Genomic DNA, 12,008 nt, shown 5'->3' with positions numbered 1-12,008 from the left:
TAACATCTGTAAAATGCTAACCTGCTAAATCAGTTCATTGCATCTTGCATGCACTTCTCAAATTTGAAGCTGAATTTCCACAATTATTTGAAATAGTACTAATTTTGAAATTTTATTTTAGTGTCAGAAAATGAAGGCAGTTTCATATTAAACCCTGCCTTCCCCACTATGTTGGGAGGTTTTACCAAAGGTAGATGCTTGTTTTTCAGCATGCTAAGGATCGGTATAGCTTTTGCAAGAGTTTAGGACAGAGCTGGTGACCAGATGACTCACTGTTGGCATCTCCTTCATGAGATCTGCACAGACTGAGTAATTTTCAGAGAGGGAAACTGTAGGAGGAAATTGTGCTCCCTCATAGGAGCACAGTCCCTGAGAACTTAAAAAGACCTGAACACCTGGCATAAATGTATTACCTATAGCAAATACAATCTAAAGGCAAAAGGAGTAATCTTTTCAGTATTGTCCTCCTTACCACATTATCCTCTGCCTTTATAGCATTTTCAATTGAGTTCTCAATCCCCCGATCAGTATTTCTGAACCATAAATCACTTTAAGAGTTATTAGCTCATGTAAAAGGTTGACTATACAGTGTATTAACTGTGTTAAAGGCTGGCTATATATTTAAGCTATATGTCACCTCACGCCTCCCACACAAAACCTCCTCCCCCTTGAGTAACACCCATTAACATTTATAGGATCTTCTAATCCCAGTCTCAAATGTTAGTTTTTTTCAAAGTAGGTTATCATTCACCCTTCTTGTCCCATGTGTCTCTGCTCTTGCTGCTTAGTCGCGCAGTGTAATTAGAGTGCAGAGCACTCACACATCCTAAGAAACCTTGGTTATGCACTGGAAGTCATTATGATTTATTTAGGATAGCAACTCCTGTTCTTACATCAAGACCAAGCCTCTACCTATGCCAAGAGTAGCTTCAATATTGAGACACTATTATCTGCTCTAGCATATAATCATAGAATCTTAGAATCGTTTCAGTTGGAAAAGACCCTCGGGATCATCGAGTCCAACCATCATCTAACTCTAGCACTAAACCATGTCCCTAAGAATCTCATCTAAACGACTTTTAAACACCTCCAGGGATGGTGACTCCACCACTTCCCGGGGCAGCCTGTTCCAATGTCTGACAACTCTTGCCATGAACAAATTTTTCCTAATATCCAATCTAAACCTCCCCTGGCACAACTTGAGGCCATTTCCTCTTGTCCTATCACTTGCTACTTGGGAGGAGAGACCAACCCCTCCATGCTACAACCTCCTTTCAGGCAGTTGCAGACAGCGATCAGGTCTCCCCTCAGCCTCCTTTTCTCCAGGCCAAACAGCCCCAGTTCCCTCAGCCGCTCCTCATCAGACTTGTGCTCCAGAACCCTCACCAGCTTCGTTGCCCTTCTCTGCACTCTCTGTAGCACTTAAGTAGCCGGCTGTGCAGCTAAAACTATTTGCCCTCCATGGCATTACCCAAATGACTAGGCTATCTACTTCTGACTGCCCCACCAAGACTGACCATATTTGCTTGTAGCTGGTGAGATTAATCTGAAAAAGGCAAATGAAAACTTATTTTTTCTGCAAATCCTAGTGCCTCACTCCCGATATGTAGCCTCAAAATATCATCTCTGCTTCCTTTCCCTCTTCCCCAGCACTGCAGCACAAAGATCAAATTCATTTCCTCCATTCTGAACAGGAGGCTTGAAGAAGAGAGATAAAATTACTAGTATATACAGCATCAGTGAGATTATTCCTGAAGTAATAGATCAAATTCTAGTGGCAGCACTTTGAGAATGAAGATGACAAACTGTGAAAGATTCAGAAGAAAGCCACAGGAATGCATAAAAAGCTGGGGAAGGGGAAAAGAAGAAGAAGAAAAAAAGCAGCTCAGTCTATCTAGTGTAACATTCAGAGGCAGCTTAATCTGTAACTTGTTCTATAATGGATGAAAAAATTATTTCTAATAATACCAAACTTTCAAACTCATTGGTCGAGGAAAACACACTTCCAACCCTTCAGTAAACTATCCCCTTTAAATGAAAAAACCTCTATTAGATCAGTTGAAAAGAGCTGTTTGCTGCTCTAACTGCGCCAAGGGCTTCTGCTGACATTGAGGTAACACCTCCTGATACCCACCAGTGACATAACTGTGCCAGCCATGTAGATCTGCCCTGAGTAACAAGGCCCTAGGGACATAGTACTCCCACCGTGTCACTCCTTTTGTTTACATCATACAAGCTGTTATTTTTGCCAAGGTCAAACGTACAACTTCCAGATAGGTGTTAATTACAAAAACAACTATTTTTTTAATGACTGTTTTTTTAAAAACACCTGTACCTTGCATATTTCTCACCTACAAGATCTTTGAGATGCAATAATCTTATTCTAAAAGTTATTTAATTCTGATAATACTGCACCGATCCTGAAAGGACCTGTATCCCAAAGGCTGAACAAAATCTGCCTTTTATTCCACCAGGCAATTCAAAACTTTAAAGCAAGTAACTATGAATGCCTTTGGTCTTAATTAAAAGTGGCAATTCTAGGTCTCCTCTCATAGAAGCACGTTGCATTTTCATAGGTGGGCTGGCTTTCTGAAGTGCTAAGCATTCAGCAATTCCCACTGATGTTGACAGAAAATGCAAATCACTCAGTGCTTTTGGAAAGCAAATCTTCAGTTCAGGGACATAACTTGAAACCCCCCCCCTTTTTTTTTTTTGTGGGGGGGAAGGCAATCTGGAGCTGATAGCATTAGCATTCTTCACAGCAAGAAATCAGGAGTGGAGGGGAGTTTTCTCTACATAGTGGTAGCTATTGCTATTGAATTTCTTTTACTACATTGCACAAAATCTTCCTGCCACTAGCACATCCCTCTACGTTGGATTCTCACCAACAACATGGAATTTGGTACTGCTTTTAATTTTTAGAAAGGAAGAAAGTGGAAGGGAAAAAAAAGAGAAATTTGGCTCTATATCTCGGTCAACCTCCTGTAAATTATTAATACTTAGGGCTCTCCAAATTCACAGGGGAGAGGGGGAAGCAAAACCCAAGGTGCTTTTATAGAACTATAAAACTACACAAAATACCCCACAGAAATGCAGCATTTAATATTTTTATACTACATGCGTACATTAAAATATCTCTATATGATGCTGTTAAGACACACAAGAGTGTGTCTGATAATCACAATGCTTGAAAAATGTTGTGTTCAATTTTGTACCACACTAATTGTTAATCTTTTAAAAACTGTGACTTTATATAGAGTAAAAATTGTAAAGATATGTGTTCTTTGCTAGAAAAACATCAAATTCCATCTGAAAGCAGGAGCAGTAAACAGTGGAAAGGAAGTTAATTAACATCCCAAAAGGGTCTTCTTGCTACTTCTCCCTGGAGGTTTTGGATGTAAAATGGTTACTTAGACACGTCTTGTGTGTATGAATCTTCACATAATTCTGTAGCTCAGTGAAGATGCAGCAGAAGCTGAGTGCTACCATAGGCAAATGGTAAATTGAAATATATAATGACTTTAAGGAAACAAACGATTGAACAAATATATTATTTTAAAGATATAAGGCAGTGTTTCTTTAATAAAAAAACCTGAGATTCTGGAAATAACTTAACCAGACAGACGGATGAACTCCTTTAATGGGCATTAGGGCAAAATGGTCTTACAAAAAAGGTGCACGTAGAGAAGAACATGGGGTTCAGCCAAGAATTCAAAAGATATTTTGCAAAACCGGCTACTCAGTGAAGGAGCACACGAATCCGGCAGACCCGTCTTGCCAAGAAGCATGCTAACAAGGCTTTCACTTCTGGTCGGGGACAATCTTTAGAAGGGAAGAAAACCAGATTCCAGCAGGATCTAATCCATCTGAGTCCTTCATACAAGGCTGGATCCCCTGGATAGCCATAAAAAGCTGGAAAGCCTTGGTCACCCCGCACAGCCCACCTTGGCGGTGATTTCCCAGCTCTGCAGCCGGGAGGGCATCGCAGGGGCAGCGGCGCACGCAGGAGCCGAGAGCTGCTACTCACAGCATCAGCGGTTACGGGGTCAGCAGAGTTTAAGCTGGAAATAGCAGTGGACTTTTAAAGGGATTTCAAGCAAATCAGAGAGAAAAGTTTTCCAGGGAGGAGGATTTGGGGGGATCCTAAAGACAAGATCGGAGGGCTTTTTACATATTCTAGTTCATAGTAGAGCAGGCAGAAATCCCCAAGTGAAATATATGGCCTATATTGTAAGAGCTGGATAATCCTAACGGTCCTCTGATCTTAAAAGTCGTTAATTATTTAAGAGAAGTACCATGGCCATAGTAGGAGACTTATGTTTTCTAATCCTATCCCTCAAACTTGTGATGTTCACTTTAAAGCAATTAGCCCATTATCTGGGCCTTCATCTCTCAGAAGCCTCAGTAACAACTTGGACAGCCCTGCTGAATTAGCCCTTATATTCTATGTTCTTTATTACCATTATTTTCAGAGCGAAGGTGGATATTTGCCTTTAATTTGTTAGCTTTCATTTTCATGTTTGAGAATACTGATGTGGAAAATACTACAGGTAAAATTGTCAGAACTAAAGGCCGATGATAATGAAAAGTTATCAGCATAGAAATTGGACATCAATCACCGACCTGGCAATAAGGTTACATGGCTATTACATCACAAGGAAAAAAAAAAAAAGAGAGAAAAATAAAAACTGTTTTGTCAGTCAGAATGTCCCATCCCTAATTAGCAGGTAGCATCAAGCAGCCCTCAAATTCAGCAGACCTTACCCCACAGCAAAATCCTCTGCAAATAGAGGAATCCTTGCCTAGGAAAGAAGACTCTGTCATCCCACAAGTCTAAGTGGTACGGCAAAGGGGGACACAGCAGGACTGAAAATATATTCCAGCTATTCTTAGGGACACTGCCTTCTTTAAGACAGAGTGATGCTGTGGCTGAACCAGTTTGCTTCAGGAGTCAGGCTACTGGTCCATTAACGCTGGAGCCAGGGTCCCACGAAAGTACTGCAAATCTCTCTTGTAGCTATGCTAGACCTACAAATCAGAGAACAGCGCATCTGCCTTCCAGAAAGCTTCAAGGTCTGTCACTGATTTAGTTCCAGGGTTCCTAGTACAAAAATAAATTCCAAAAAATGTGATGTATGTGCACTGTACCCTCTCATCTTGGAAGCCCACAGCCTGAAATAGAGCTTCTGGACTATATGGCACTGCTGCGTATCAACACACATCTCCACAGGACTGAGTCACACAAGTGCTGACTGGCCTCAATGTACCTCTCTGCTCACCCCAGCTGCTCCAAAAATTATTTGAGCCAAAATGGATCACGGAGGATTTTCCTCTGTTAACTTCCCCCACTTGATTCCCTGAGCCAGACCTCCATATGAAATGGTTCAGCTCTCCCTAAGTAAAAATATCTGCTACTCTGCAACAGCAAGGACCTCCACTTGCGTTTCATGAAAAAGCTGTTTGGCTCCCAGCTTCTGCATTTTGCTCAAATGCACTGTTATTTCACCATCCGCCATGAAAAAGTCCATAAAGCAATGAAACTGAAAGCAAACAACAGAGCTTGAGACACGCATGCACCACCATGCTTGGATCATTACTGTGAGATGGTGTTTTGTAGCCTTGACATGCAATGCTATTAATGCTGTCAGCCCAAATAGTTAAGTGTATGTAATTAAAACAATATAAATATTACACTGACAACTTGTCGTCTGAGCCTCATCACTAAATCTCTCTCTCCTGGCACCTTCTTCTCCCTTTTCCTATCACAAATATTTTCTTCGCAGTTACCACCAGAATATTACACCCCATCTTTTCTAGAAACTTGAGTAATTCACTCTGGTTGATAACCATATCAGAGGATAGAACCTTCTCCCTCTTTCTTCAAATGGACTTCCTGGACTTATTAAAAAAAATAACTTTTCCTGCTGATGGTGTGTGTTTGGCATTTGAATCAAAAGATTCCGTTACAGTGTGTTTTGCAGTATGCATAGGATAAGTTATACAGGAAATTGCAAGACATATGCCAGAAAGTGATACACTGGCTTTAATCTCTTTGCAGAGATAGAGGATATACATTCTGCAGGTCTGGGATCTGCACCCAGAGGAGTGGGTGCAGTGAACACATGATTTCTCTCCTCTCCCCACCCACATCTTAGCACCAGCAGAGAAGCCAGCATAGAATTAACATAAACACTTAACTTTTGGATTATTCCCTCCAAGTTTACAAAACTCTAGAGCAAAAGGAGGGGATGGCACAAATGGAGCCATATTACGCAAAAGTCAAAGGGCACAGTGACTATCTGAAGAAGTATGTCCCTTCCAAGCAGAACGTTGCCAGCAGAGTAGACGGTGAACGTCATCCATACACACAGTGTATTGCATTTTAATGCTACTCTTTGCATATATCAGACAGCACAAGTACTTGGTAATATTTAAAGGTAAGAAATGACCCAGCCACTTCAACATATGCCAGACACAAGCTCATCAGATGATACAAGAATAAATGTCTGCTGTAAAGGGGGCCCTCTTTTAGACCCTGACATCTTCCAAGTATTCAGCGGACTGCTATTCTTACATGACCATGACAACATCTCTCTCATTTTGACCACTACTTTAAAAAGCAAAGCAAGGCTCCAGACAATTCAGGACTCAGAGCATACACCAGCGTGTCAGGGCTCGCCCCCAGAGTCCCGACTTGGCTTTGGTGCACCATACTTCCCCATGCAAATCCAGATGCTGTTGGAGTGACTTGAATCTGCACCTCCTAAGACAATGGGCCTAACCTACACATGGTGTGATTTCTTTCTGGAGGGGTGCGCTTGCTCACTTCTGTCAGGGCAAAGTTTGTCAGATGGCAACTGGTAGCTCTTTGTCCCTCTCTGACAACCATCAGGTGCTACTGAACACTGAGCTCCACTGCCCCTGGACAGACACCTTATTGTGCACCACTGACACCAACCTGCTCTCCTGTTTCCAGAATATATTCCCCATCCTTAGTAAGCGTAAATGTGACTCTTACTTCAGCTTGCAGGAACACGACATGGGTCGCCTTTGTCGACAACATTCATGACTGGACTTTCCAGAAACGGCATCTTTATTTGGAGGCTGAGGGTCTTTTTGAACTTAGAACAGCTGGTAGGAATGATCAAGACTGGTCCACGGCCTGTACAACTTTCTTAAACTTTGAGGGGGGAGGGTTTCACTGAAAATACAATTTTTTTTTTTTTTAGTAAAAGAAGAAAATAAAGAGAAGGTCTATTTATAATATGCCTATACTGTAACTTCCTGTCAGATAAACTAAAGGCACTTTCTGCTGAGTTACAGGAGTGGGCAAATATGTATTAAATATCAATAAGTTCACATTTTCCTTCAGATTTCATGGAACATGTGCATTTTCCAGAGCTCACTCTTCTATGCCAACCTGCTATTTAAAGGTATTAGTGTGTATTATTACACAAAGATGAGATTATATCAGGATTACCACAAACTATCTGTAGTAGTTAGAGAAAATGAAATAATCTTATCCCCATAGTATGAATAGTCTTCCCTCTTTGTGATAATAAACCCTGCTCACTTCTGGAAGGTATTTTTTTCAGCTTATCAAGACTCATTTTGATCTTCAGAAACAAGTGACAGAATTCTAACTTGCCTACACAGCTTTCTTGACTATACATGTTTAGATTCAAAACAAAATCAGCCTCTCTGTGCACCACTTGCAGCACTGCTCCTACAAGAAATCAGAAAATAAATACCATCTTCAAGGGAAGATGTCCAGATATAGAAAGGCAAATATCCAACTTCCATTAAAGCCCTTGTCTTCTTCCACTATGCCTCTTCCTCTAGTTTCTGCATGGTCAGTTTTCACCTCATGCAGATTAAATACAGTTGAAACTGATAATATTGTGTACTAGAACATTTAATTCCTTTATTTTAGGGTTATTCTGCCTTTTTTCCCCCCTCTAATAGATGTGTGTCAGAGTGCTTAAGCAGAAATCATCTTTCCTGATTTCCATGAAGTCATGAACTACATCTATTGTATCTAGAGCTTTTTATTTCATTATTTTGCAAAACATTTCTTTGCATTTTTGACCAACTGAAGTTATAATCACAGGGATGGGAAAAAGAAGAAATATTATATTACTGTTGTTGATCCAAAGCCATAAACTATCAAGCACTCTTAACTTCTAGGAGCTGGTCCAAGGGCCGTTGGAATCACTGAATTACTGCCATTAATTTCAATGGGTTTTGGATGAGGCTCTTTACAGATGATCACTTGATAAGTTCTCTAGTTTCTAAAATAACGTTATTATGAAATTTTGCCTAAGAGTCTCATCTAGAGTTTGCTCCTGCTCTCATTGAAATGAACGGCACAAATTAAAGTCACTCGTGGGGACCAGAGTTCTGCAAATGCCTACACCTGAGCTGTGTTTTATTGACTGAGCCTACATAGAAATATCCAAATAGATGAAGACATGCCCAGGGGGTCGCAAAACAGAGTTCACTGAACTGGATCAGGACAACTCCAAATACATTTAACCATCAAAAATACTCAAGACATGTGCTCAAAGGCCAACGAGTTCAAGTGCTGACAAACAACAGTCTAACTTAGAAAGCACACTGTGGTTCTTCAGATGGTTGATCAGAAAGTAAAGGTGCTATAATGCTTCATTATACAAATCTGAAATATCAAGCAAAATAAAATATTCAGTTCTATCCTCACAGAAAATTACCTGAATGCATAATAAAAAAATCCAATATTTTTGTTTTCATTATTATCTTTCATGACCTTTTAAAGATAAAATATTACGCAAAATTGCAATACAAACATCAGATTGCAACAATGAGAGATTTTGGAAAGATGTGACGAAGAATATATGAGTTTCTGAATCAATGCCATACATTTCCTAAGCATTATAAATATACTACAATTATTTCTCAAGCTATTAAAATATCTCATGTGTTCAAGGCTCCACATTCTCTTTTCAAGAGCCAACAATGTCACAAGCACCACCTGCAAAGCCCTGAGAGAAAGAACGACTCCCTGGTCTGTGATTATGCAATGATAAAGATCCAGGCCCTTCAGGCGTATCTGTTTATTGGCAACCTCGGAAAATAGGCTGAGGACCAAGTGGGCATGATGAGCCATCTATCCTTCTGCTTACGGTAACTGCACTGAAGGAAGAAGGTAATGTCTAAAGTGAGTGAAAAAGTTTGCACTGCCATTATGTATTTAGCAGCTATTCCAGCCATTAGTCTATTCCATTTTGGTGCAGTCAATCTAGTGCTCTTCATGAACACTATGTTATTTACTTGTCACTATTAAGCATGCAATAATGATCCAACCGTACTTCAAATATATGCATTCACCTGACTTAGCATTCCATAGCCATCCATTTATTAATTGCTTAAAAGCATTCAAAGCTACAGAGCAAATTTGCAACATGACCCTGATTCTTTGTGTCCCTAGAGTACAAAACAGTAAAAATGTAATTTTTAAGAAACCAATACTCACTCCAGAACAAATAGGGCAATTTTTTCCTGAATATTTTAATGTTAACTACCTCGTTCAGAATCCAAAATCCGTAGAACTTCAAAATATTTTGACTGCAATAAAGTGCAGCACCTTATTGATTATGATGTTCCTGTATGAAGAGGAAAGATATTGCCTGGGCTTCTCTACTTCTTATACATGTGTTATTTTTGTAAAAATTCCATCCAAGTGAAGGATTGAAATAGAATAATGTAATGAAAACAGGATTAGGAGAACTGTGACTTTCTTCTAAAAAGTACCTCACCTTATGAAACAGGTAATGCAATTCAGAAAATCCCCCACAATTCTTTTTATTATGATTGCAGAGTTCCCTGAGATTCATTTTTTAAGGAAATGAACAGCTACTCTAGGCTGATCTTGCTTGTATTCCCTTTGGATATCTCATTCTTGTTCACAAAACGCAACACGATGGTAGCATGCTTTCTCCCAAATTACATCTTCGGCAATATTGCCCTCCATGCATTTCTGCTAAGAGATATCTGAAAAAAAACCCCAAACTATGGCAAATGTATGTCACTAAAAAGCAGCCACGCTAGAAGGAGAGGCCTTTGTAATAATTTTGGGGACGGAGACAGTGTCACAAAGCAGTACGGCCTGTCGCTGCTACTCTCAGCTTGCTCCCTCCGGATCCTGAGAATCGAAGGGGAGAAGAGAGGGGCTTCCTTAAATTACAGCCAGGAAGATTTTCAGTAGTCGCTTGCTTTGCCGGGGGTTGTCTCGGAAATGAGCCCCCGACACCAGCATTACACAAGAAACGGCTGCCATCTTCAGGAAAGCCTCGACGTTGAAGCAGCACGTACCCTCCGCAAACACTCTGGTTATTGAAGTTGTGACCAAAACCAAATGCAGTTGTGAGTGGCTGGCAGTGGGAACCCACTTAACCAAGCCCTTGCCTCGCTGCCTGCTTCTCTCTCTACCGAGTGAAGATGTTTCCCAGCTCAGCTCCGCGCAGGGCTCCTCTCCCAGCCCGGCCCGTCCGCCGGCCCCGGGCAGCGCTCCGGTGCGGGGCACCTCTCAAGCATCCTTCCGCGCTGCCGGGCGCTCCGCGGGGAGAGAGGCTGCAAATTTAACTCTTTCCGAGGAGCATCTCCGCGCCCCGGCGCATCTCGCCTGAGCCGCGCCGCGGCCCACCGCGCACCCCGCGGGCGGGCGTCCAGCTGCTCCCGCCGCCCCAGCCGGAGGAGAGGGAGACCCGGCGAAACCCTGCCAGAGCCTCCCCATCTCCTCCTGAAGCTGCGGCTGCGGCCGCTGCCCTTCGCGTCCCGGCGCTGCATGGCATAAATCGGGATAGCAGCGTGTGCCCGGCGGCGGAGAGGGGGAGTAAAGTGGCCGGCGTGCATCTGTTGCTGAGCGGGCAGCGGCTGGGAGAGGGATGCGGCCGCAGCTTTGCTGGGCGAGGGAGCGCCAGCGAGAGGCAGCCGCGTACGTGGGTGCCAAGGACAGCGCATCCCAGCCGCCACCAGACATCTCCCACACACGGGCACCCTCCCGCGTCCACCCCCGCGCTGCAAGCGGCCCCTGCCGCGCCGGGCAGGGGCGCCCGAGGGGCGAGCGGCGGGGCGAGCACCGGCTGCTGGGGGAGCCGCTCCGGATATGCGGGGCGAGCAGAGTACGGCCCGCCACCTCCACTTCCTCTCCCTCCACCGCCGGTCCCTCCACATCTACCGGCGGCTTGCGGGGCCGGGCGGGCAGAGCGGGCTCGGAGGCGCCCGCGCACGGCCCCGCCGGCAGCGACAGCCCCGGCTCGGGCGTCCGCGCTGCCCTTGCGCCCCGCCACCCGCAGTGCCCCGGGACTGGGCGGCGGCGCCACCTCCCCCTGCGCCCGGCGGTGCGGGGCCCGCGGCGGTCCCTACCTCCGTGTCGTAGAGCCGCAGGTCCAGGAAATAGGGGTTGAGCAGGGACTCGTTGCGGATCTGATCCATGGCCAGCTGCACGGCGGGCAGCACTCCCCGACCGATCTTGCTCTTCTGGTCCTCCTCGGACTGGCTGAGCGGCATCAAGCCCATGATGGAGATCGGCGTGGTGGCGTTGGGGGGCAGCCCGGCCGCCCCCCGGGAGCTGCCCCGCGTCCAGCCCCAGCCCGGCGGCGCCCAGCCCAGGCACAGGAGCAGCAGCAGCATGGCAGGGTTGGAGGTGGCAGCGGCCGGTCTCCGCGGAGAAGGATGCATGCTGCTGGATGGGAGGGAGGAGGAGGAGGAGAACCGGGGGGGGGGGGGGCGGACAGAGCGGCGGAAGGGAGCCGAGCCCCCTCAGTCCGGGCGCATCTCCTGGCGGCAGAAGCCAAGGCGGGAGGGAAAGAGCCGCCTGTCTCTGCTTCCTCGGGAGCCTCGGGGTCTCCACTGCCTTCTCCCCTTTCCCCTGGCAATAATCCTTCTGGCAATGGCGCCTACTCCTTCCCAGGTCTGCCAGCTGCAACCACCAGGAACAATAAATAAATAAATAAAACCCCACCACCACC

The 12,008-nt window shown here is 44.5% G+C and overlaps 1 protein-coding gene across 1 annotated transcript in view; it reads right to left on the bottom strand.

Moving 5' to 3' along the window:
• The window catches only part of GABBR2 (gamma-aminobutyric acid type B receptor subunit 2), a 495,928-nt gene extending 484,210 nt beyond the window's left edge, over window positions 1–11,718 (bottom strand). The window contains exon 1 of the mRNA XM_065629246.1: window positions 11,404–11,718. Coding sequence (XP_065485318.1) covers window positions 11,404–11,718 — 315 coding nt within the window. The remainder of the gene's footprint in view (window positions 1–11,403) is intronic.
• Between the last annotated feature and the right edge of the window lie 290 nt (window positions 11,719–12,008).

This window comes from Caloenas nicobarica, chromosome 2 (genome assembly GCF_036013445.1).
Source record: "Caloenas nicobarica isolate bCalNic1 chromosome 2, bCalNic1.hap1, whole genome shotgun sequence".
NCBI lineage: Eukaryota > Metazoa > Chordata > Aves > Columbiformes > Columbidae > Caloenas > Caloenas nicobarica.
The sequence above is the reverse complement of the archived record's forward strand: the minus strand, read 5'-3'. Positions and strand labels throughout refer to the sequence as shown.